The 25962-nt window shown below is 45.6% G+C and overlaps 1 protein-coding gene across 2 annotated transcripts in view; it reads right to left on the bottom strand.

Moving 5' to 3' along the window:
- Positions 1-21531, bottom strand: part of BICDL1 (BICD family like cargo adaptor 1) — a 48621-nt gene extending 27090 nt beyond the window's left edge. Inside the window, exons 1-2 of one of the 2 annotated variants that reach the window (XR_012058369.1) lie at positions 21134-21529; positions 16338-16553 (exon numbers count right to left, since the gene is read on the bottom strand). Coding sequence is in view for 1 of the 2 variants with exons in the window: in XM_030285378.4 (XP_030141238.4) it covers positions 16338-16553; positions 21134-21454 (537 nt within the window). In the remaining variant the exon portion in view is untranslated. Of the gene's footprint in view, positions 1-16337; positions 16554-21133 lie in introns of both variants that reach the window. The other variant, XM_030285378.4, reaches the window with a different exon arrangement.
- Between the last annotated feature and the right edge of the window lie 4431 nt (positions 21532-25962).

Here is a 25962-nt window from a genome sequence, read left to right on the forward strand (position 1 = left end):
TTGGCCAGGATGAAAGCCTCAGCTTCAAACTATTCCAATAAAGTTTCCTCTTCACTAAATGTTTTAACTATGGATAGGTGTAATAGAGTCACACATGAAAAGGGAATGCCAGAAAAATGAGCAAGTCCATCACAAAGTTTTGGAAAGTTTTGGAAACTTTGTGATGGACTTGAAACCATGGGACTCATATGGCAGCGTGTCACATTGCAACACTCAAATAAAAAGGCACAAATCTATGTTCTTAAAGGATTGCTCTGGAGCTGTTAAGTAACATTTTACCTGAAAATATTTTTTGGTCAGCTAGTATTTGATCTGTCCTTCTAAACACAAAAGAACTCTGCTGAATGCCTGCAGACAAAAAGCTTCTGGAGAGATACCCTTTAACTTAGCAGTGCTTCTTCCTGTACTTTGGCAGCCTCCAGCTATATCTGAGTTGTTCTCCCTCTTGACATCATGAAAAGATCTGTTTAGAGCATAAGGTCTTTGGAGCAGCCTTTGAGCACAAGGCAGACCTTGCTCTTGGTGATTGCTGACAAAAGATAATTACAATGTGTTAGTAATAACATCTGAGCACTTTGATCTGCTGAAGCTGAATCTATACTTAGTGCATTAACATGGGTAATAAGTACAGGAATTCTGTCTCCTTTTAGCCCAGCTTTGCTCTGTTTCCACCCAGATTGAGCCTGTGGGTGCAGGTGCAGCAGATGCTGGAACACAGCATGTTTACCTTCTGTGCAGTGCACAGATGTAAACACTGAGGGGATTAGGACTTTAATTCCCAGATCCTCAGGCCAGAGCTTGGCCTTCGAGCACTCTGCACCTCCCCAGCTGTACACAGGGGCAAATATGCAATAGTAATTTCTAGTGTGAGCCAAAGCCTAAATTCACAGCAGGTGTATTCAAAGCTGAAGATATATTTTCCAAACCACACCTGTGGTAACCCAGCTTTTGGGAAGCTTTTGAGTACTTCTGCAAGTGGCCAGATCTTATGCATGTGCCAGCCTGGCAAGTGAGGTGCTCTTCTGGAGAGACTGCATGGCTGCAGCTGTGGCCAGTGTCTGGATGCAGGGAGGGTCTGGAAATATGGATCTCTCCTTGCAGCTTTGTCCTCCTACAATCTTGCTTTTAAAAAGCTCTTGCATGAATTTTATTGACATAAGAGCTTTTGACAAAGTTGATGGCATTTTGGTACTTTAAGTCCTACAACAGGCTGTGCTTGAAAATAAAAAATAATACAAATAGATGTGGAGAGGAAACTTAGCTGAAAAAACAAGGTGGGTGCAGCACATGCTGTGGGATGGTGTATAAAAGATACTATACTCTGCCAAATCATACACATGCAGGGGAATCATTGTCAGGGACTGGAAAGAGCCCCTCTCTGTATGAGTTTCAGGGTTTAGTGTATCTGAATATCACTAAAGGTAAAGTATGGATGGTACTGTATGGGGGAAGATGCCTCAGTCACCAACCCTTCATGTATTCAGCTATTTTTCTGATGGAAAAGAAATGCAGTATTATTGAAGGAAGAAAAAAACTGCTGCAGCAACATCCCAGCAGCTCTGTTAGAGTAACTGCCTGGGAGAGAGTCCACTGAAAGCGTTACAAAAGCTGTGCTTGGCTGTGGACAGCCAGTTTGGCACGAACATGTTAGACCCAGACTTGTACCTGTAGCCAAGGTTTTGCAAATCCAGGTCAGGTGTCATTCAAGTGAAAGCCCTTTCCCCCACTGTCTAAGATGCTGCTTAGAGGGATAAGAGCCACTGAAGCTGAGGTTTTTTGGCACAGAGGCTGTTGCTTTCTGACAACTGACTCCATGCAAACACAGCCAGCTCTCAGCAAGCCTGGGCTGAGCTGGAGCAGGTGCCAGGCAGGTCTGGGACTGACCCACAGCCCTGGAGTGGGGCTGTCTGCAAACCTGTAAGCACTGCTCAAGGTCTTAGACTGGGAAACACTGCACAGACAGAATTAGCAGCCTGTCCTGTATTTGATGCTGAGAAAAGATCTTTTTTCTCTGTGAAGGTTTCACAGCTGAGGCTTTGGCTGGTAAGAAGCATAATTCCTTCCTTCACCAAAGCTCCCCATTCACCCTCAGTGATTTGTCTTGGAGAGGCAGAGTTTGTAAACAAGGAGAGTTTCCCTACAGTTGCTCTTTAGGGAAAATATTGCTGCTTTTGGCTTTGGTGTTTTTAAGTAGAAGTCAGTACCAATGACATGTACCCTGTGCATGTGCCTTTTGACCCTGCCTAGGGCCAAAAATAGGGAACAGGAGACCAGCTGTAAGGTGGAACAAGAAAAACACAATGAAAGTGGTGTGGCAGCAGCTGTTCTTCAGCTTCAGAGACTCCCTGAGAAGCTGCTGTTGGGAATGTGCTTCATTTTCAAAGCCCTGTTTGAGCATGCTCATACTTGACCTGTGGCAACCTTCGTTGCTTTCCAGGTATGTTCATTTATCACTTTATCTTCAGCAGAGAGGGCTGCCTTGCCTGAGTGTGTGTGGATTCTCCTGCACTTAATTGTGGGCTGATCTACTCCATCTCTTCTGCTACTACAGTAGGATTTTAAACTGGGATCTTCCCTAGCTTTGCTGCACATAAATGATTAACTTTCTCTTCCTCTTGCTGCCTGAAATCAAGAGTAATATGACCAGCGACAGAGGAGAGTGTGGTATTCAGCTCTTAGCAGTTTTTATTACTCCTGCTGCTGTAGCTGAATTTCTCTATGTGCACAAGCCAGTGGTAGCAGCACTAAATCTCCCGAGCCCCTGCTGTGTGCTGGAGTGTCTAAAATGGTGCTGCTTAGAGCTTCTGCCAGTACACAGACATGTGAGCGAGTTAGGAGGGCTTTCATCCTATCAGTGCTAAAAATCACCTGCCTTAAGCCACTGATCCCTTTCCCTGCTCCTTGCAAGTCTTGCATGTGGTGAGGTGTGTGCTGGAGCTGGCAGATGGCTGGGGAGCAAACAGGTCCACACAAGCATGCAAAAAAATCAGGCTGCATCACTGCTAACCAGCCTGTGCCAGGACTTGGGTTTTCTTCTGCCTATCACTGCCCTGCTTACACTGGCTTCCCCATCACCCCTTGGCTTGGCTGTTTGGTGACCTGCCTCCTGGAATGTTTCTATCCCTTCTCTCTCAGCTCTCTCTAGTTGAGTAATCTAAGAGATATCAGCCATGGCACATTGTTGAATTCATTTTTAGACACAATGCTGTGCAAGAGATTTGTTTGCTTAATTAGAGAAATACTATTATTTCTGTCATGGTATGTCTGAATTTGGTTTTGTTCCTGAGGCTGGTGCTGATTTCAGCCTTCTTTCCTTGGCTCTGCTTAAAGATACTTTTTGTTGTTGTGTTGAATTAGAGCAGATATCCCCAGTTTGGAAAGTTATAAAGAACTGAGTGGACTGAAGAAGGAACAAGTGGTTTAACCATGTCAATACTGCAGCACAGGTAAGCTTTTATCACTTAGATCTTGAACTCTCAACACTTGTATGTAATGCAGCGTGGCTCAGCTCCATGCATTGGCACTCTCTGCATCTCCTCTCTGGAGACAGGTCTCATGTCAGTGCCACACATGGCAAAAGCTGGCTTTGAGTGTCCAGGATGCCACATGAGACACCAAACTTCTTCTTCAGCAGACCCACACACCATGTGGAGTAGAGACAAGCTTCATGCAAGTGCAGCATGTGTTGAAGCTTGATGCTTTGGTCATTTCTGCCTGAGCAGTGGGGCACAAGGGTGCAACCCAGAGCTGCTTGCTCAGAGGCAGAAAGTCTCAGTACAACCCATGTCAGTGTGTGCATACCGAGTGATGGCCTGAACCCCAGACAGTTTTCAGAAATCAAAAGGTTAAAGTGAAGCATAATTTTGTTAAGCTCTTGCAGGGATTTGGAATTTCCCAGTGTGATCCCACTAACAACAAGGGACGAAGGAGATAAAGATATTAGAGCCAAGTTTTCAACACGAGCCTTCTCTCAAGTACTGATTCAAAATACAGCTTTACATGTCAAGCTGTGAAACACCGAGTATATTTGTGTCTCAAACTTATTTATTTGGAGGACAAGACAAATACTACCAGGTAAAAAGCTCTCTATTGGTTTTCACCCTTACTCAGGTTTGCTGAAAGGGTCTAAGACATAATATTGTTTATGGCAACAATTAAACATTACCAGGAAATGAGTGTTTTGGCCAGGTCCCTTCACAGAGTGGAATTTACACGAGGGTTATAAGGCTCATTGGGGCTAATCCCTGAGAGCATTACACATCATCTGACAGTTGCCAAGGAGACAAGGATAATCTGAGTGAAACAAGATATGTGAGAAGGGTATTTATGGACATTTGCCTAACGATGCTGGTGGAATGCACCAAGAAGTGATTATCTGAGTGCCTTTGAAGTACTACCTCTTCTGTGATGAATATGGAGGACTGGTACACATGCAAAAAAATTCCCTGTGAAATTAAAGCAGTAGCAGCTTGTTTTTTTCCTTTTATCCTGTGGTGGCCTCATCCAGTGCTGTGGGTGATGCCTTAAGATTTTAGCCTTAATGTTTCCAATCCTGTACTGCATTAGTGCATAACTCTAAACTTCATATAAAGTATTAACTACTGTCTTCACATTTTGGTCAGGCAAAACAATTCCTCTAAGTCTAAAACTCAAGGACACCCTACAGCCTCAGGCCCTGAAAAGTATAAACAAAACTGAATTGGGGGGAAGCAAAGTGGGGGTAAATTACTTCATTACCTGAAATTGAACCCTGATATGCAAATGGGCCAAACTTTGTCTGGAAAACTTGTGACCATCATCCATCTTAGGTGTAGCCTCTGGGAGGCTTCTGACTGGCCAAGGTGTACCTATTGAAGGCCCTTAATAAATACCTACTGTTACTCTCTTAATCTTGTCCAGCTTCTGTTCTAGGCAGTCACTCCAAGGCTTCATGGGGAAGGACAGACAAGGCTTTTGCAGTGCTGTCAGTTCCCTGTCCAGCCACCTGCAGTCTGTGGCATCAGCAGAGCATACACAAGGATAAACAGTGTAAAGAAGCCATTTCAGTCTGACAGAGGCTTAATGAAAACTGTCCACTCCACATGCTTGAAATACTCACAGGTGCCTCACGCAAAGGTCTTGGATGTCAAGTGGTGTGAGGGGAGGGAAGAGTGGAGGTGGTGGGCAGATACTCACAGGCATGGAGGTGTGTGTGCTTTGTTGATGGCTTTACAGCCAGCCAGCTCATTCCTCCTCCTGCAGGGTGAGCCCAGCTGCACCACAGACACCTGGCTCTGGGTGCTTGTGTCACATTCACTAAGCTGTGGGCAGGGTCAGCATCATGGCCCACTTGGTATGCGGGCCTAGACAGGCATTTTGGGCAATTATGCCACTTTCCCTGACCTGAGGTGCCTTATAGCTCTGCTTAGGGAAATTAAATAAGCCAGAGAGTTAATACCTTCATTTGAACAAGCTCATGCTTGGAAAGGCTTCTGCACTGTTGGTTTCACACAGTAAAGTATTTCCTTGGCAGGGTGTTCCCTGGCCATAAAAAGGGTGAGGGGTTGGAAGAGGCCCATGTCTGGGACCAGGAGCACTAAAATTGTGTGACCTGGAGCTGTCCCACACTGTCCAAATCTTCCCTTGCTGTGCTGAGGTGAGGCAGTAACGTGCAGTGAGGGAGAAAGCTGCCTGTCTCCTTCCCTCTCCCCCAGTTTGACCTTCGTAGTCTCTGATTCTGTCTCTTGATGGAGGATTAAAAAGGATGGGAAGACAGAAGGAATTTCCCAAGTTTTGAACGCCTTATGCAAAAAACTCCTTTGAAAGAGGGAGATGCTGAGAGTCAGTCTGCAGCTGGTGGGCTGTGTCTCGTGATGCCAGAGTTAATCTGGGTAAGCAGAGATTAATTGAGCTGCTGGATTGGATAATGCCTGAACTGGTTTATTGCAGCTTCTGCTGATAAAGCAGCCCGAGCCTCAGAGACCCCTCCTTGTCTGCAGCTCTGCAGGGTGAGGGCCTGTGCCCATGGCAGCAGTGCCTCAGGCACAGGAAGGCCCCAGGAAGAGGTGGCATTAATGAAATAAATTTCATAAGCATTTGCCTGGGCCTCTTAAAGCTTTAAATATTTATGAGTTAGACTTCACTAGACTTCCTTGTGCTAAGGTGGAGAGTGAAATAAATGCTAAGCAGCACAACATTTAGGGAGAATTTGTGTGAAAAGTGAAGTACAACATCCCGTAAAGCCTAGGGAAATAAATATCTCTGGAATAGAGGCAAGCCTACAGGAATAGTTTGAGTTGGCAAATCCCTGTGCAACTTCATAGCCGATCAATAGATGTTATTTAGACAAATATCACACTGCTACATTCTACCAATGATCTCTTTTAAACAAACATGGTCATTGCAGGCTTTCTCATTTGGCTTCTAAACATAAATCTGTTGAAAGTATGACTCCCACAAAATCTGAGTCTATTCAAACATTTTGAATAATACCCTGTTTACATTTGTTTTCACCCTTTCATTACTTTATGTCCATGTAGAGTTAAAATGCAAGTCAGTTCCAAAGCCTTTGAGATTACACATTCCTTGTAAGCATTCCCTCAGGCTTCTCTGCCTCATTCTTTAGTATTCATAAATAGCAAGAAGACACGACTTGATGTTAGTCAAACTCTTCCCTGCATAAAAGGAAAACCTCAGAAGGTCTCCTTCAGACTTAACTTTGCCTAGTTCTTCTTGTATCAGTGCAAAAATTGGTCAGCCCTCCCTGACTGGTGTCTACTTGGCCACTTCCCAAAAGTTTCCTTTGATGGAGACCTTGTAGAGTCTCTGGGCCATCTCTTCTACTCAGCCAAACTTACAGCTCTTTTTTTTTAATACCAGTCTAACTTTTATGCTTCAATTAATGCACATGGCCATTTATTTAAGGGACATGAAGAATAAAGAAAGCTTATACTCAGTCAAGAAGTAAGGTCTGAGCACTAGCCTTACCCTGTCATGCTGTCAGTGTGGGACATAGAGCACTGAATTCCTATTCCACATCTTAAAAGCAAACAAAAAGTCCCACCCCAGTTCATCCTCATTCTATAAGATCAAGGGAAAAGTTCAAACTCTTGTATACTCTGCCTGAGTGGAGAGGAGATTTTTCATTCACTAGGGTCTTGTTCATTGGTTTACATTAAAAATTCTGTCAGTGCCTCAGTTTCCTGATGTTCCAATAAAATCTATGTCAATCCCTTGCTAACCAAGTAAAGGAAACAATGGAGAACTCTTTAGGTACTTCTCCAAAAGGTGCCCTTCTCTTGAAATTTGTGGGTATTTTTGTCCTGAAACACATCACCTGCAAAAGCAGTAGGACTATGAATCTCTTCTGTAAATACAGACCCATCCCTCCAGCAAGTCTTAAGATTTGTACCTGTCTAATGGTCCTGGTGTGAGTGACAAATCTGCTGGTCTACACCTGAATTGTAGAAGACTTCAATTTTCCTTGATCTGAGCTCGTAGACAGCCAAGTACAAAGGTGCTTTATTCAACAAGTAACCAGGAACAGCTCAGGCTAAATAGTTGCCAAATGGAACAGCTTTCTAAGAGCACCCCTGTCACTACAAAACTGTGCCAAGTCTGGAAGTGGATTCAGGAACAGGCTTTAAAGGATGTAGAGAACAAAGCAATCACAAGGTTAAATTTTGTTATCTTGGTGCACTGAAGTGTAAAGGAAGTGCAGGATTCCATTTAAAGGGTAAATCCAATGAGCTGGATGCTTTAGTTACCCAAACATCAGCAGATCGTGTAAGTGTTCTGTGAAAGCTCTGCATCTATGACACATCTGCATTACTGTGCTAATCTTGGTAGAGTCATAACCCAGCTGAAACTATCCAAGCAGTCCCTCCTTTTAAAAATGTTCTTTCCATGCTTAACATTAGAACCTTCCAGGCAAGAATAGCTAGGAGAGGGCAAGAACAGTTAATGGAGTTGTTCCCAACACTTCTGACCTCAGCAGTCCCCCCTCAGACACTGACAGGGATCCCATCCATGATGGAAATCTGTTGCAGGTCTTGGCATCTACAGAACTGGGCCTCTGCAGAAGGATAACTACTGAGATTGTGAGGCCAGCCTGTATCTCCTCCAAATTCAATGCTTCTTTGGGCTGCTTATGAGCAGCCTTTTACTCCAGTTGCTCTGACAGGCAGGTCCCTTGACTTATGTCAGTTGTTTTCTGTTGTACCCTTGCCTCTGGATACTGTTGTGTCCCTGTCTGAGGTGGCATTTTCCATTCCTCTGGTGGTGCTGCCAAGTACGAGCCAGCTCTACTGGATTGTGGCCATCAGAAGTCAACAAGAGCATCTTGCTGATCCTGTGTCTCTGCTCAAAATAAACTGGGTTCTGCTAAATGCCATTCTAAACAAACTGTTGGTTAAGCTCTTGGCTGTTTTGCAAGAGGCCTCTGATTTCATGGGTAATCAGAGCACCCAGTACAGCTGGCAAAACCCTCTCAGTGTAGAAGAGACTTCCCTCTTGAGCTATTGTCTACTAAATTGCATTTACAGAAAGCAAGCCTGCTTGAAAAAAGAAGACTTTAATTATAAGGTGTGCAAACTTTATAACCCAGAATGGGTCTTTAAAGATCAAATGCTTTTAATTGGTTTTTTCTTATGTAGCTATTTGCAAAGCTTTCAATCATGTTTGTCTCTGGTTCCAGCTAGAAATGCAGTGGCTGGATACAAGCACCTTTTGTGTCCTACTTTCTAGAATCTCCTGGAGGAAGTGTTTACAGCAAGTGTGAACAAGCAGAAATAGTTTGAAAAAATTTCTTCTGCCCATGTGTTCCTACCTCTGAGCTACTGCATAATAAAACAATTCCAATAAACAATCTTGATGTAAACAAAATAGCCACTCAAAATTTTTAGTGCAGTGCGAGAGAGGAAGAAAGCACTCATTCAGGATTTTATCTTCTTACTCCAGGACAGATTCAGCTTCAGTTTTATGCTGGATTCTGGCTTTCAGATGTTCACAGATTAGTGGTGTTGCTGATGTCTCAAGATTGAGAAGCCTTGCACGAACTTTTGAAATCTCTTCTAGGACCACTTGCCAGAGGAGAAAACTGGGTTATGAGCTGGGCTCAGCTGAAATGCAGGGAAGAACAGTGTATGGCTGACTACCAAGGGCTTTACACCTACGTGTGTTTGTCCACTCATTCCTGCAGACGTGCTGAAAGGGGGTGGTGGTGGGACAGGAGGTGTGGCTCGTGATGTCTCCCGGGGCAGCCTCTGCTGCTCCATCCAGGTACGACGAGCCTCGGAGGGTGGGAGATGAGCCGTGCACAGCGTGGAGGCTCAGTGGCTCGGGCAGACAATCATTTCTCTGGTGCCATGTCCCGAGCTGGACTCCCAGGAGATGCTCTGTGCCAAGCCCAGCAGGGTCACCCAGGATATAAAATATTTACCTGTCCCAGCAGGCTCGGGAGCTCACTGCGGATGGTACAAACAGGCTGCCTTGGGCTGGTACAGCTCCGGCGCGATTTTGCGGGGGGGAATTGCCGTGAGCAGAGGAGGAAGGGCGGTGTGTTCCCGCGGGGGATGCAGAGGCGGCGCGGGAACACGCGGCGGCAGCGAACGAGCCCGCGGGGGCGCAGACGGGCCGCGGCCACCGCCCGCCCGCCGCGGACGTCACAGCGCGGTCCCTGCGTGTCCCCACTGCCGCGGCATCGCTCAGAAATCGCACAGAAATCGCTCCCGGCTGCCACGGCAACAGCACCAGCTGGGACATGCCGTGCTGCCACCCAGCAGCCAGCCAGGGCTCCCGGGGACGGAGGGGATGCTCTGCTGCCCCACAGAAGGATGAGGGTCCCACCCAGCCCCTGGGACAGGGATGCCATCCTTCTGCCCAGGAGCTCCACTACCCTAACAGCAACATTTTTTTGTTTCTAATCTAAACAGTAGTTTAATCCTTTTCCTAGTGAGGGCTTTGCTATTCATGAGTCCCTGTTTTATTCCATGCACAGCTTTCATAGAAGCACGAAATGTTAAGGGATTGGAATGGGCCTTACAGATCTAGTCCCAATTTCCCCTGCCACAGGCATGGAATTTTCCCACTAGACCAGGCTGTTCTGAGCCATGTCCAACCTGGTTTTGAACATTGCCAGTGTTGGGACAGCCACAACCTCCCTGGGCAACCTGCTCCAGTGTCTCAGGACCCTCACAGGAGAGAATTTCTTTCTGATACTTAACCTAAATTTCCCTTCTTTTAATTTGTCCTCATTCCCCCTTGTCCTACCACTCCAGCCCATTCCATAAGTGCTATCAGACTCAAAGGTAAAAATCTTTCATTAAATGAGTGTGTGCAAAATCCTTGAGCAAATTCTGTAGGGGTGCTCCCCCTCATGTTTGCTGAAATTACTTTGGCACTTCCTGTATTTATTCCTTGATTTCTGGATGGCCCTGTTCCTGTTGGGTCACAAAGCTTTGTGTGTCCTAAAATGGGGTTAACTGGTGCTGCAGGCTTGGACTGACTCTCAGCAGAGGGTTGAGCCTTTCTCCTTGCTCTCCCAGAGGGATGGTAAGTAAGTGCCACTCAGCAGTGACCTCAAGGTGTTTCTCCATTACCTTCTAGGGCACTGAACAATTTCATTGAAGGACTCTGCAGGTGAGAACACACAGCTGCAGTCACGTCCTATATTCACAGCTGTAGCATGGAAAGCCTCAGCACTCCAGGCCTGATGTGGCATGAAGCTGAATTATTAACAAGTGCTCTCTGCTAGAGGAGAAGCAACTGGAGAGAAGGAGCCTGTCTCATTAGTATTCCCTGGGTGATCAGGGATCTGCCTATGTGGCGTGAGGATCTGCTGATGCTCCAGACGGGTGGGGAGCTGGGGAATGAGGTTACTGGGAGGTTTGCTGGAATCAGTGTTTGGCTCTGTCTGGTGCTGGTGTCTTGTTTCCTCTCACCTCACCATGTGTGACACAAGTGTGCCTTATGCCAGGCACAAAACAGTGCTCAAGGCCTTCCCCCCAGGAGTGAGCAGCACCCCAAAGCCGCCACGACAAGCAGGTCTTTCAGCCCCTGCAACAGGAAGCAGTGCTGCCTTTTCTGCTGCAATCTCCCCTTCCAGTGAATTTGGACTGCTCAGTGGTGATGCAGGTGAAGATTTGCTACTCAGGACTCTGTGCTTGAGGAGTTAAGTGTAGAGCTCCTACTAATAAGCTACTCACTGAATAGGTGCAATAAACACATTGGAGAGCAAAAACTGGAGAGTTTTTATGAAAAATAATTCAGTGTAGTGGTTGATCTGCACTTTGAAATGTAGGGATAGTAGTAAAAGCAACTCTTCTTTAGCCCAGGTTCACTCAGGATCTTTATCTGGTTAAAAATAAACCCCCCAAAGCAGGACTTAAATTCAGCCTGACTTGCCTCTGTGCTAAGGATGGAGCTCCCAATAGACCCTGCTGGGCTGTTGGAGACAACTTAATAAATAAGAAACATAAGGAGGCCTGCATTAAGCACCTGTATAGACAAAATAAGGAATTAAAGACATAATTCATAGTGTAATTGCTACAAATTTCTGGCATGGCAAAAGCAGTGGATCTCGCCCAGCACACTTCTTCCAACAAGTTTTTTTTCAGTGAATAATCTGAATTTCTTAAAACTAATATTGTTCCTATACTGATAGACCCAGCAACCAACCATTCAGAAAAATCTTTCAAATACCTGACAACAGACCTGCCTCTCCTGTGTGTTCTTGACCATAAAAGGATGTATTTAAAATACAAGTACTTTGGAAAGGAGAATACATTATGGTCAGCTTGTTCTTAAAAAAAAAAACCTGTTTCTTTCAAAGCATAGCCAGGCAGTGCCTCCCAGTTCTCTAACATGCTGCATGTTAGAGCATGAAGTGAGAAACTTCAACTGAAATATTACTGAAAGGAGGGTTTTGTGGTTTGTAAATAATACCTCCTTTAGAGAATTGTGGGCTGGCCGCTCCTGTTCTTGCTGTAGCAGAGGGATTGACTGAAACACCTCATTCTTTGTAGCAGCATGCTGGCTCTAGATGCTGAGTGAATTTAAGGAGTTGGTGACTGGGGGCCCCTCTGAGCGATGCCACAGCAGCCCAGCGCTCCTCTAAACACAAGGAGCTGTTTCAGCAGTGCAAGATGACACTGCCACTGCCCCGGGAAACAGATTTGCATTGCAAAAACTACCTGAGCCCGACGTTGTGAAATCGCTCCCCTGTGCTCCATGAACATAAAAGAAGCCCAGCTGAAGTGGGAAGGACGAGCCTCACCCAAGCTACAGGCAGCAAACAGCTCCAGGAGCCAGAGCTGGGGAGCAGGAAATGTGTGGGAAAGCCATCTGGTGAAGGCACTCAGAAACAGCGTGGAAGTCTTTTTTCATTCACTTCCTGACAAAGTAGTAATATGTTGCCTCATTATAGGAAGATGACTGGGTGTTATTATTATTTGTATATTAGTAACTCCTAGAAGCCCAAAGGTGAGGACAGGACTCTTGCTGTCTTACCTGCTGTGGGCATATGTAAGAGGAGACCTTTCCCTATACACACTCCCCCATAAAAGGACAGAAGGCATAGGATTGTGATTTTTGTGTTTTTCTCTTTTCTTTTTCTTTTTTTATCCTTGTGGGGAACTGAAACAGATGGGAGAGACTGAAGGAGCTGGAAACAGAACATGTAATAATTCCCAAGCCATGACTTTCTCAGCAGAACTGTTCTTTGCCTCCTATACTTTAGCTCTGAGCAGCTCTGGTGAGTGTTTGTACCCTGGCACACTGCTCATGAGGAGCTCCACAGTTCTCCTTGATAAACTTGGCATTTAGCTTGGTGTGGACACACTGCTGAGAGCTCCTGCACCCTTTGCTGTGCTGATGCAGGGGGAGGGAAATCAAAGAATGTGCAGAAGGGATTTTAATCATCATGTAGCAAACTAAAAAATATGGTGGAAGTCTTAAACTTGCTCTTTGGCATTTCAATCACGTCTTTCACTATGTGTTCCCAGTCCAGCAAACCAGATTTTCCCCATGCTTTAATGCTGTTCTAACCTCAGGCAGTATCTTTGTTCTGCTAAAAGCAGAGAACCATAGGCTGTATTTCAAGAGAAGGCAAAGTTCCTTATAGCCTACTTACTATTATTAGATATTTAAAGTTCTCCTATATCACCACCTCATTGGAAGACCTCAAACCATTTTAAGGACCTTATTTTAGCCTCTTGGTGACAGAGGCAAGAGGCTAATTTTTAGATACTGGAACAGACTTAACATTCCTATCCTTGAGTTTTCCTTATCAGTCTTTGCTAGAATTGATGATGGATTTTTTTCAGTCCCAGGCATTAATTGCAAGACAGGTCCCCTTGCTGTCCTTGTGTGGGTGTGTGTGCTTGGCTGGTTGGCATTAGTGTCAGGTTTAGACAAAGTGAGTATGTGTTGGCTTTTCATCTCTGGGGAAGGCAGAGTTTAAAAAAATGTCCTAAAGACTAATTAGTTGGTGAAAGTATGGCAGCAGCAGGAAGGAGGAGGGGCAGCATGAAGGAGATGGTGGCTGCTGCCCTGCTTTTAGATAAAAGAGGCTAAAGCTCAGGAAATCCAGAAGAAACAAGCAGGACCATGTGGGCTGGCAGCTCCTGAGGCTGACTGTCATTCAACACACAGAGCCTAGTGCCAGGGGGATACCTTCTCCAGGAGTGAGATGATCTAGTGCTGTTAAGTGGGGCCACTAGATGTTAATTGCTAAAAACTATAGAAATTCAAATTTAAGGAGCCAGTATCTTCTAGTCTAGAATGCCTCTACCAGAGAGAAGCCTGTCTTTGTGTCCTGTGAGGGAAGCAGGATATAAAGTGTTGGACAGGGCAGACTTGAGGCTCTGAATAAGGCTTTCATCACGTTATCCCAGATTTCTCATAACCCTCTGCTCCCAAACAACCCACGGTGACACACATGCAGAACCAGGAACACAAGGAGGATACCAGCAACACCTTAAAGGTCACAGAAGCTGTAACAGCACCTCTTTGTAGGACTTGTCCTCTCCCAGTGCTCAGTTCATGATCCCAGGAGAGACTCTAGCCCATGTCAGTATGGCTGTGGGCAAGCACATCCATGCAACTCTTATTTGTCCTTTTTATTAACTGGAAGCCTAAATGGTAACAGGAGCCAGAACTACATGAGTGCAGGGTTTAGCAGTACCACTGCCCCAGGGATTACATGAGTAACCTCTTCAGAATAAGAGCCAGACACATGAGACTGCAAATGCACTATGGAGCAGCAAATATGGAATATTAAGCAGCCAGGAATCAAGTGCTAATATAATGCTGAGATTTTAAAAAGCCTCAGCTAAAGCCCTGAGAATGACAACAGATTGTTCCCTACTCTCTTTCAATTTGTCCAGGTCTTCCTGAGTGTGGGAAGACTGTTTACACCCTTGCTATACCCAATATATTGCTGTATTTGAGTTACTGGCAAGTTTTGGCCAGGTGACAAACTCAATGAGCACTGAGTCGTGCCTCAGCAAACATCAGCTCTGTCTCTATCAGAGCTTATCTGCATTGGAGAAAAACTGTCCTCCAAGCTGGGAGCAGAGCTGGGCTGGAATGGGAAGGGCAGCACCAATACTCAGCATTTTTGAATGTGTCAGTTCTGAAGTGGGTCACTGAAGACCATTTCTGGCACTAACAGCGAGTTAAGGCAACAAAAGCCATGCTTGGACACCACATGCTGGTAGATTTAACTTGGTGGCTCCTCTGACAAGGTTTTGTGGAGTGGCTCTCTGAGCATCTGGCTGTGAGAGGTTCCTGTAGCACAAGTACCATGTGAGGATAATCCCATGTGGTGTAAAAGCCCAGAACAAGCTGTCTGCTTTGCCTCTCCTACCTTCTAGTCTGTTCTTCCAATTTATGCTTATGCTTGGACAATAACAAATCTTACATTCCCCAGCCAGTGACAGAAATCATACATACACAGAAGGAGCCAAGTTCTTAGCCCTGGATAAGAAACCTGACACAACACAGGGATTGTAAAATTGTGGGTGGAAACTCTCATCCATGGTGCATGTGGAATACACTCTGTCCAGAGTAAAGGTAAAAGATCTGTAGCTCACTTGGGACACATTGCTTTTAAAACATGGATAAACTTAGCAGCATTCCTGAGCTAAGGAATATGAGGTCTTTTTGGGGTTTTTTATCTTTTCTTTTTTAAGCTAGTTAACCAAATTGGAATAACTGACTTTTTAATCCTTGACAAGAAAAATCTACAGTGGAATGAGGAATGATTTCCTCAAGTGTCAGTAGAGAGTGTCATAACCAACACCAACCCTTCTCACCTCCAGAGGCACAGGACAGCTGCATACACACCTTGAGTGAAGACCTGTACATCTGACCCTCTTCAAAGTCCTCTGATCCTAGTGTTGTGGTTGAAGTGTCCACCCTCTCATAGGCAAAATCCTCATGTCAGCCCCAGAGACTCAGCTCTGAAAGAATTTAGTCTGAGAGATGTTCTTACAGCATGAGGTGGGCCTCTTACAGCCTGAATCTGTGTGTGTGTTTTTGTTCTATGCTATTTTGGGAATAAGCAACTGATAACAAGCAAATGCTTTCGTCTGCTGGAGTAACTATGTTCTCAAGCATTAAAATTATGGTTTGTGCTAACTGTCCAGTGGGGAGGAAAAAAATCAAGGTTCTTAATTCCAGAAGACAGGTTAACTTCTGTGGGAAGGAGGCAGAAACTGTTAATTCTTTTGCTGTCAGAAAGAAACTCATGCTGCAAGTATTCAGCCAATTAGGCTGATTTGTAGCAGCCTCACTATAAATCCTCTTTCATTCAGAGGCAAGTTAAGCTCTTTGATGAAACATGACATTCCAAGGAATTTCAGTAGGTTCTCACACATCTAACCATGGCAAAATTATCTGTAGTGACACACCATCTGAGAATGACATGGTATGTTCAATTCTACAACATTACAGCCAATGTATTTCAAAAAAGGGAGGCCTGCAAAAAGTGTTTCAACCCACTGTTGCAGATTAGCCTTCTTCTTACATGCTACATTTGTTCAGCCTATTAGTAAGTTAGAAACAGATTTTCTAAATCAGTTCTAGATACAAAAACAGTCAAGAGAGATAACTATGCAGTAAATGACCACTCAACCCAGAAACACAACTGTTTTGCCAAAGAGATGCATCACTCCCTAGAGGTGTAAAATCAGTTGAAAGGCAGCAGGTCTTATCGCGACACCTGTGTAACATGAGCAGAGGCAGAACCATTTGTTTCCCTGGAAGTTGGAGCTTTCCCACTCCTTTTACCCCAGAGGGGGATGACAGCAGAGCTGTGACCCTGTCCCATGCCCAGCTGTGCCACCCAGCTGACTCACCCTGCTGAGCTGGTCCAGGAGTCTTTGGTTCTGCTCGGAGAGTTCCTGGACAGCACGCGTCTTCTCCCGGTCGGCTTCGCGCAGGTGCACCTGCTGCTTCTCCAGCTCGTCCTGCAGCTGCTTCACGTCGCTCTCCAGCTCGGACACCCTTCCTTCCCACTCTCCCTCCTTGTTCTCAAATCGCCGCCGCAGTTCGTGTTTCTCTTGTTCCAGGTGCTACATGATGGGGGAGAAAAGGTTAGGAAGGGAGGGGAAAAAGGTGAATGTCTCCTTTTCTTCCTCTATGCTAGGGTTAAAACCTCGTGCAGGAAGGAGGATGGTGCTAGAGCGTGACAATGCCATGGAGATGACAATTCCACATCAGGGCAGGTCACTGGCACTAAAGCCATTTTCCATTTCCAGCAATTGGCCTGTCCTTGGCCACTGGAGTTCAGCACATTGAATTTTTACTGAAATAACTGCCAAAAGAGTAAAGTAGGCTGCATGTCAATAGGCGAGATATATAGGTCAGACAGAGCAATTGATTTAGCAGAGCCCAGCTTAACTCCAAAACAATATTTCAGTGGTCAGTGGCATAATTTTTTAAAATTTGCCTTTATAGTCAAAATACACAACTATACCTTCCTCACCCTTGTTGGTGAGGAATGTAGATGAGGCATCCTTGCTGTCATATGGGTCTCATGAACAACAGTTGAATCATCTATCCATTTGCTCCTTCTATTCCTGACCTAATTAGTTGTCTGAGAGTTTGATAGTGCACAGTAACTCCATTGTTTGATGCAGCCCGCTCTGGAATGGCAATGGATGCAATGAAATGGTTGCTATAGACATTATGTATGTCCATGTTCTGGGTTCAGGTTTCTTAGAAACCACTCTCAGTTCTGGAGACTCTGCTCTGCTTTGGATTGGCTGGAAAATGAGGCACAGCACAAATCTGGTGAAACTTTTGCATGTTTTACAGGCTCAGTTAAATGAGGGCTTGATTGAAACAGAGCTGCAAATCAGGTCAAAGCAGATTTATGTTGTGCCCATTTGAAAGAATCCCTGCTCCAAAACCCTTAGCTTGAATTTCCCTTGGTGACTGAAGACACACATTTACTTTCAGAACAGTCTCAGATTGGGGACATGGGCATATCCCAGGATTAGCAAGAAAACCTGAAAAACAGGAGTCCTCTCCTTGTTGGTTGTCCTGTGATCCCCATAATAATCTCCTATTACTCTCTGTCAAATTCCCCAGTCTTTAAGGAATGTGTCTTAGAAAAGAACAGAAACTCACTGGGCCAAACACTGGTAGCACTTGCCTATTTCTCCCAGGTGAATTGTTCCCTGGTGAACAATTCCCATGGCACTTCTGAGAGGAGGGGAAAATAAACCTGCTAGGCGGAAAAGAAAATTGCACTGCATTTATGTGAAGTGGCTTTTTATTGCTTGTTAGAAACACAGGCTGTGAGGGGGCTGTTTCCCCTGGGTGCCTATTGCTGACGACACACAGCCTCCCTGGCAGGGTCCCTGTCACCTTCCTGAGCAGGTCTGAATGTCAAAACCCTCCAGTACCTCTCCAGCCTCTGGCCTGTGTAATTGCTAATCTTCCACCTTTTTTTGTTCTGCCACACAGATGCCATGTTTTCTCTTTCTTCACCTGATCCCCAAATACTTTCCTATGCTCCTTCCAGCTCAGTGTAGCAGCATGTTGCTTGTGCCCTTCAAATCCTTCTGCAAATTCCAGACTTTCATGAAAAACCCTTCAATATGAGGGAAAGTTGATTAAAAACATCCCCATAGTAGGGGATTTCCCCATGTTTCAGACACTAAAAGCATGAGCATCCTTGCAAATGAGAGCTAAGTAGTAATAGAAATATTTTAATGCAATAGATAGTCATGAGATCCCAGCACCTGGCCCATGACAACAATTGCAAAGAAATCTTGTTTGTAGTCCAAATGTGACCGGAGCAGCCACAATTTCACTTTCAGCGGCACACTGAAAATTCTGTCTTTTATAGCTCTGCCTCTTTCACTGCTAGGCAACGTTTAGAAAGATCCAGGGCCTTCTCTAAATGGAAAGTGGAACTTCAGCCTGCTGAGAAGCAGCACTGCAGCTGAAGTGCCCCAGACACCCAAATGTGATTTAGAAGCCACTGATAAGCCTTGCCAATCATATAAAAAGCACTTTAGTCTTTCACTGCAAAAGCAAATCTCCACTACACACAGCCCCAATAAATGGCCATCACAAAGGCTGGTCTTAGAAGAAGGTGAAGAATATGAAGTTTATTCTGTTGTGACAGAGAAACCAGAACAGAGCAGTGGGGCACAGAGAGGCTGTTGCAAAGGGGAGGATAACCCAGATGAGATGTGTTGACTGGTCCCCCCTGCTTCTGTAAGAGGCCATCTCTCCTGGCCTGCCCTCACCCCAGCACCTGCAGGGCTGCAGGTCTGGAGGGGATTTCTGCACACAGTGCTGATAGGGCAAACTGCTGTCCTCAGTAGGGGAGTTTCTTGTTTCCTGAGTGTCTCTCCATTCACCAGCTGCTCATTGATTTTTACACAGCTTTCTAGAAGATGTTTTCTTCTGAAAACAGCTTCTCTTCAACTTAACTGAGCTGGGCTGGTCCTCATCTGAAGAGATGAAAGCAGGGGGAATTTCCCAGCTGATAAAGAGGGTTCATACTGTAAACTGCTAGGACACAGCAGGCTCCTCTGTGTCAGAGGAACAGCACTATTAACTGCTTTAATCCCTCAGAGAGGATAAAACTGTCTAGGATCACATATCAGAATTTATTACAGAACTTCAATTTCATGATTGGAAATGAATTTAAATTCAGGCTGTGAAGTGAAAGGTTTGCCAGAGTAAGTGTATGGCAGGAATGCTGTACCTCAACAATGAACCCACAAAACAAGAGCATATTTAATCTTGAGGAAAAACACCCAACAAGCAGACCAGTACCTTGGCTGTTGTGAAATGGAGAGGCTCCACTGAGCTCTTGTAACCAATTCTGAACTGTGAACTGAGACAAAATATCTCCTTCTAAGTGCTAAACATCATTATGTCAGACTGTCACCAAGGATCTCATCTGAGACTTTGCTTTTTGTCATTGTCAGAAAGTTCTCAGCATAGGGAAGGAGGGAACAGCTGTGGGTCTTTCCTCTCTGCTCCTCTGAAATCGAAAAGCTTATTGTGAAATTTTATTCACTTCAGTGGCAACAGGAGGAGGCCGAGATTTAATCTGCAGAGGCTGGGATTATCAAACTTGTATTTTAGAAGATTAATGTTGAAATTTGATTTTTTGTGTGAAGCAGCACTGGGTTAAATTTGCTAAACTCAGTGGAAAAAAAATGACCCTTAAGTAGATAGCACTAACTCCTCTCAAATGGGTAGCCTGGAAAATAGCAATCTGTTATTCCACTGGGAAGTTAGGGTGATAGTAATGGGATGAAAACATATGAACAGTTGCTTGTGTTTACCTTCTGAATGGGCTTGTGAAAGCAGAGGTAAACATTTGTGGGATGTTATTTAAACTACTATAAAGTTGTAGTTTCTCCCTTCTCCTTTTCACCTCTACATTTTGCAAGCAGTGAGTGGTATTTGAGGCTCCTGAACTCCCTAAGAGGCAGCTTGCTGGGTACCTAAACTTGTGCATTTTTCCTTTAATGATAGGAAAGGTTCTACTCCAACTCCTAAGGAAAACAATGTCAGCACACCACCACATACATCTGTTCTTGCTTAAAGATCAACCTGGAAACATTCACTCTGGGAAATTTTAATACTCTGGGAAATTTTCATCTGATAAACAGAGCCACTAAGCAACAATTTGAGCAAATGTCACCTTCACTATTTTTCTATTAAAATAGCAAAGGCAGAGAGATTCCCCTGCAAAAAGGAAGGGATCAGCTGGGGTAAATGACAAGCTTAATAAAAGAGAGGAATTTTTGTCAGGAGAACAAAGGGCATACAGTAATTTCACAAATCCTCTTGAACTTGAGAAATGTTAAGTCTGTGAGGAAGGAATACAGGAATATGCAGGACTGTGCAGAAAGGACTGGTCTAGGGCTGTGACTTGAAATGTGAATGTTAATCCAGGACTGTTGAAACTCTCTCCAAAAAGGTGAGAGAGGCTTTCCTCAGCCTTCTAAGCAGTATTACTTATTGGAAGAAATACAATTTCAAGAGTACCTATGAGGAAGGATGAATAATAATTGTTCTCTCACAATGTGCAAGAGTGTTGTTCCAAAAAAAAAAAAAAAGCTTCCTGCACAAGTCTTTTTCTTTGTAATGGCTCTATTTGATCTTTAAAAATCAATAAATAGCTCAATCCCCGAGTTCCTGGCTCTCCAGATACCTGTAGGCATTTTTCAGACCAAACAGCTAACAGCGATGTATTGTTAGGGCTTATCTCCTGCCATGCCTAAAGCCTTAGCTGCAACAGCTTAAGCATAAGGGTCACATATGCTCTGTAGCTGAGTACCTGCTGTGCAAATTTAACTTCCGAGGTAATTCTGTGACGAGATGAGCCTGCACATCTCTCCCAGGTGGTCCTGGGGCAGAACAGCCCCCAGGAGCCTCCGGAGCGCGGTGCTGCAGCCCGGCCCCGGCCCCACACGCCGGCTCTCGGCCGGGGGGAGCGGGGCAGAACGGCAGCTTTGCCTCCCCCAGGCCTCGCAGGCATTGCTCAGACCCTTTCTTGCCCGTGACGGCCACAGCGAGTCCCGTGGGCTGCTCGGCAGGGCCCGCCGGGGAAGGGGCCGCGGTGCGCGGGGAGAGCCCGCGGGCCGGGGCCGGGCGGAGCGCGGCGGGGCCTCACCTCCAGCTTGTCGGTGAGCTCCTTGTGCATCCTCTCGTACTGCCGGCTCATGTCCTGGTTGCGCTCCAGCAGCGCCTTGCCCAGCCGCGCCGCCAGCACCAGGTCCTTCTCCTTCTGCCGGATCAGCGAGAGCAGCTCGGGGTCGCGGGCGGCGGCGGCGGGCGGCGGCTCCGGTGGCTCCCCGGCGGCGGCCAGCAGCGCCAGCTCCTCCTCCAGGGCCAGCTCCAGGGCGGCGGCCCCGGGCGGCTCCATGCCGCCGGCGCTGTCCGCCTCCGCCGGTGCTGACCCGGCGGCGGGCAGGCGCAGGCACGGCGCCGACATGGCCCTGCGCGCCGCCGCCGCTCCGCTGCGCCCCCCGCGCCCGGCCCGCGGCTGCGGCGGCTGGGCGGGGAGCGCCGCCGCCCCCGGCCCCCGCCCCCCGGCGCCGGGCCCCGGCAGCGCATCGCCACCGCCACCGCCACGGCCACCGCCGCCGGGCCCGGGTAGCGCGGAGGAAACCGGGTCCTGCTGGCCCCGGCTGCCGCGGGCAGGTCTCTCCCCTTCTGCCGAGGGAGAAAAATCCCCCCAGAACATCGGGGAGGTCCAAGGAGGGAACTTGGCACCCCCGGGGGGCACAGCGCGTTCTCCTCGCTCGCCTCCCGCTCCCCCAGAGCTCTAGCGGGGCTCTTTCGGTTGCCAGAGCAGCTCTCGGGATCTTTGTGCTCAGTAGTTCGCCCCGGAGAGCTGACTACAGCTTCCAACAGCCACCGGGGCTTGCTTTCAATTTCAGATTGTTTGGCATGTTCTCGGGTAACATTTGTCCTAAAGGTACCCTCAGTGTACGTTGGGAGTTGTAGTCAATTCAGCTCCCAGTACTATTCCCTCTATTAGGGGCAGGACTGGTGGGGTTTCGTTTTGATTTTGTTGATTTTTTATCTCCTTAGATCCCAGTACAGGAGGGAGGCTGAGGCAGAATACAGCAGCATAAATCTGTATATTGTCACATTTGCTAAGACCCCATTCCCTCAATTTCTGATTATACTCTAACTTCGAGCAAGGCTTTAATAGTGATGGCACAAAAACATTTTAAAGGGAATTTGTGCTTTGATTCCTAGATTCTGCAGACAGGAATTATCCCAGATTTTTTCCTTTGTGCACTGCTTTCTTGGGGCTTGCTTTCCTTCCCTTCGCTTAGACCATGTTCATCTGTATGCAACACACCCAACATATCAGTCCAAGGATGTTTTTGCCTGGGACTGTTGGTGACTGATGCAGTTTTCAAGTAGGGCTGGCTCCTGCCTGGCGTCAGACTCAGGGCCCTGGAGAGCTGCTGATTATTCGTTACAGTTAGAATATGAATTGTGGGAATGCAAACTTCCATCTGGCCATCTGCCACTGGGACTTGGCCTTTCATGGGGATACACCCCAATAGCCCAGCTTGGGGGACCTGTTGAATCTTGGCCTTTTTCTTGGCAGCATCAGTTAACAGCAGAGCTGTTTTCTGTAATGTGAGCACCTACTCTCCAAGGACTGGGCAGACTGGTGCATTGTGCTGCCAGCACCTGTCCCATCACAGTAACTGTTGGCCCTTATGACCATTATTTCCTTTGCGCTGGTGACCCAGAGGTGACACCTCCTTTATCTTACAGCAATTCCCCCAGGCACTGACTTTTCCAGCCCTTTTGTCCTTGCAGTTCCACAGACGCTTACATTGCTGGAAAGAGGGATTGACCATAAGGTGAGATGGTTTGGACAATATTGGCCCTTTTAAAAGAACCCCTGTCCCAAGAGGAGCTGTGATTGCACAGATTTGATCATCGCTATTTAAACACAGGAGGGCGTTTAATATTTAAACTGATTGTGAGCACCTTCTGCTGGAAGTGCCTACTACAGCAAACCAAGCCTCCTGGTGTGATTAATGAAATCCATTGTGGCTTTAATTTTCATCTCTAATGCTTCCTTCAATGTATAAAACAAAAAGAGATTATATTGAAATGGTTTTAATCTCCTAAACAAAGCCTGAAACAAACCCCATTGCTGCATCTGTTAGGATAGGGATGAAGAAAAGCTATTGCTTGGATGGAGAGGGAAAAGCACATATAAATCAGTGAAATGTATTGTAAATATGCCACCATCTTAGTCAGGCATCTATACAAGCTTAATGTTCCTTTCGGGACTATTGACTGCAAAACCTAACTGTGTTATCTGGAGTAACCCTGGATTAAAGCTTTGTTTATAGACAACGTATTATTGACTTCCACTTAAAAAAAAAAGTAAAAATCCATTGTCCTGTGAATTTAATTATTGGTTTGGCTTTTTAGAAATATGGTATGTTACTGCTTCTAAAACTCCTTTGTATGCTACTTTATTAGCATTTTATTTTGTATGTGTTATCCCAATCAAACACCTATGAAAAACTGTTAAGAATATAAAAATGCAGTTTCTTTACAATGAAATGATGACATTGTCTATTAGGATCCTAAAATGTATTTCATCTGAGAACTGGAATAGTTGCTGCTTGTAAGTGGACATCCAACTACCATTTCTGTTCTTCCTGCTCTACTTCAGCCTAGTTAAGCCAGGTTGAGAGCCTCAACCCAGAAAATAGAAGAATCAGTTATTGGAAACAAGTCAGACATGAGGCTGTTTTGTTTTAATTGCACTGCTGAAGGCTGATGTGAGACTTCACTCCTCAGGTACTGAAATAGTGAGTAGTTCTTGTGGAGAATTAGATCAGGCATTTCAAGAGCTGACGCTCTTGCAACACAGAAGGTTTCTGTGTGTACAGAACAAATGATCTTTTAGCCTGGAAATCACTCCAGGGATGGCCTTTTCTGAAAATGCAAAAAGGCCAGACTGACTCAAGCACACAGAGAACCAAGAGCAAGTGACTGATGCCAGTGATGTCATCACAGAGCACAGAAATGTCACCTTACCCAGGACACATTTCCTTCTTTGTGATATTAGCAAACAAGGGTGAAAATAAAGCATAGGTGTAAGAGAGTGGTGTAAGAGTCTTTGTAAGAGGGTCAATCATTCTTTCCTTGCTCAGTTCAAAATCTTGCAGGTCTGTATAAACTAGAAAGCAAAAGGTTCTATTCTTACGGAGCAAAAGGATGGCACTGACCTTGCCTCTATGTAATGTTTTTTTCCTTCTTGCTTTTCCCTATCCCACAAGTACTGAATCCAGTAAATAAGCCATGAGGAGGGCTGGAGAACTTGATTCAAGGAGCCATCCAGGGCAACCTGCCAGTGCAAATTGCCTCTGCTAAACAGGTTCCTAAAAGAGCAAGATACTGAAACAGGCAATCCAGCTTAAGCTGTGGATACAGCAGTGGGTATTGTCCTTCCCAGAAGGTCAAGGGGAGGTGAACTCTAAGCTGTGCAGGCTCTTCAAGTCCAGTGTCAAGTATATTGTTAAATCTGATGCTTTGAAATCTGTATTCTGCCTTGCAGGGATTTCACTGGTTGGTCTCTTCACAAAGGAAGTCTAGCAGAGGGTCTGGACCTTTGGTGGTTACATCAGCAAATGCTGGAGCATGTAGGACTGTATGACTTGAGCAGGACAAAGCATTTTTCACACATCAGAAAAGCTGCAAATCCAATAAATGTCCAAGTGTTTCAATCAATACCTTCACCTCAGCTGTGAGGGCAGCACTCAGATAACAGGCACTGCAAGGGATCATCCTTTTTTTGTTTAGAGTAAGGAGAGAAAAAGATGTGTTGTGGGAAAGCCACAGCCAGACCTGTAAAAGTAGGTTATTGTCCTGTGCTTTTAAAGCTGACTGTGGTGAGAAAGGAATTCCCATCAACATCCTTAATCTTCGTGCCAGTGGGCTGACAGACTCGAAGGGGAGGCAGCACAAGCTATCAGGTTTCTTTTGCCATTCTCTCTCTCTCTCTCTTTTTCTCTCTTCCTCCCTGCCCCACTCCCCCTTTTCTGAATGATTCATTTCTTCATTCTTCTCTCTATTTTCCTGCACTTTATGTCTGACAAATATCTTACTTTTTCTGGTTGTTTGTGTACCTCTGTGCTGAGATGTTACAGCCACAGCCTCCTCTGCTGCAAGAGGTGCAGGCAGTCTCAGAGAGTTTGCAGTTACCCTAATGAATAATTAAAGGACATATGTGTCTTGCTTGCAAAACAGGCCAGAACTGCAAAGCCAGAGATAAGACTCATGTGTGACCTTTCTTTCTCTTTGCTTCTCTAATGTCCAAAGCTATGCAGTATGTGTGTGCCCAAGCTTTTTCCTGATGCTGAGTAGAGGAAATACACGATGGGAAGGTGTATTTGCAGAGCTTGGTAAGGGTGAAAAAAACCAGAGATATATTGCTAAACAGAAGGGAAAGAAAGCTCTTATGAGTGTTAGCCAAACAAGATGTAGTAAAATAAAAGACCATTCTGATTTTTCTCAAGGCTCAATATCTCCACCGAGTTTCTGACAAGTTTGTTTTACCCAGGGTTATCAAAATCACAGAAACACAGGGTTATCAATATTACAGAACAGAAAGATCACTCATCCACCATGGTGACTCATGGCACTGAAGTCAGGGGAAACATCCCTTGACTGCTAAGGGGGTAAAGCATGGATGACTCAGGAGTGCCCAAGGACAGAGTCAACACTATGGTGTGCTCACCCTGCCTGTGTGTAAGGAACAAAGGGTGCAAAGGGAAAAGAATAGGGGAACCATTTGACTTGCAATGTGGCACACAGGAGTTAGAGATGTAACTATTTTGTACTATATGTGTTAGTTTCTGTGAATTGTGAAGTTTGGAAGCGTTCTGTAACAGTCTCTCCAAAACAAAGCTGACAGTGCTGGGAACAAGCAGAACTACTCTGGACGTTGCA

The sequence above is a fragment of the Taeniopygia guttata genome, chromosome 15 (assembly GCF_048771995.1).
Source record: "Taeniopygia guttata chromosome 15, bTaeGut7.mat, whole genome shotgun sequence".
Classification (NCBI taxonomy): Eukaryota; Metazoa; Chordata; class Aves; order Passeriformes; family Estrildidae; genus Taeniopygia; species Taeniopygia guttata.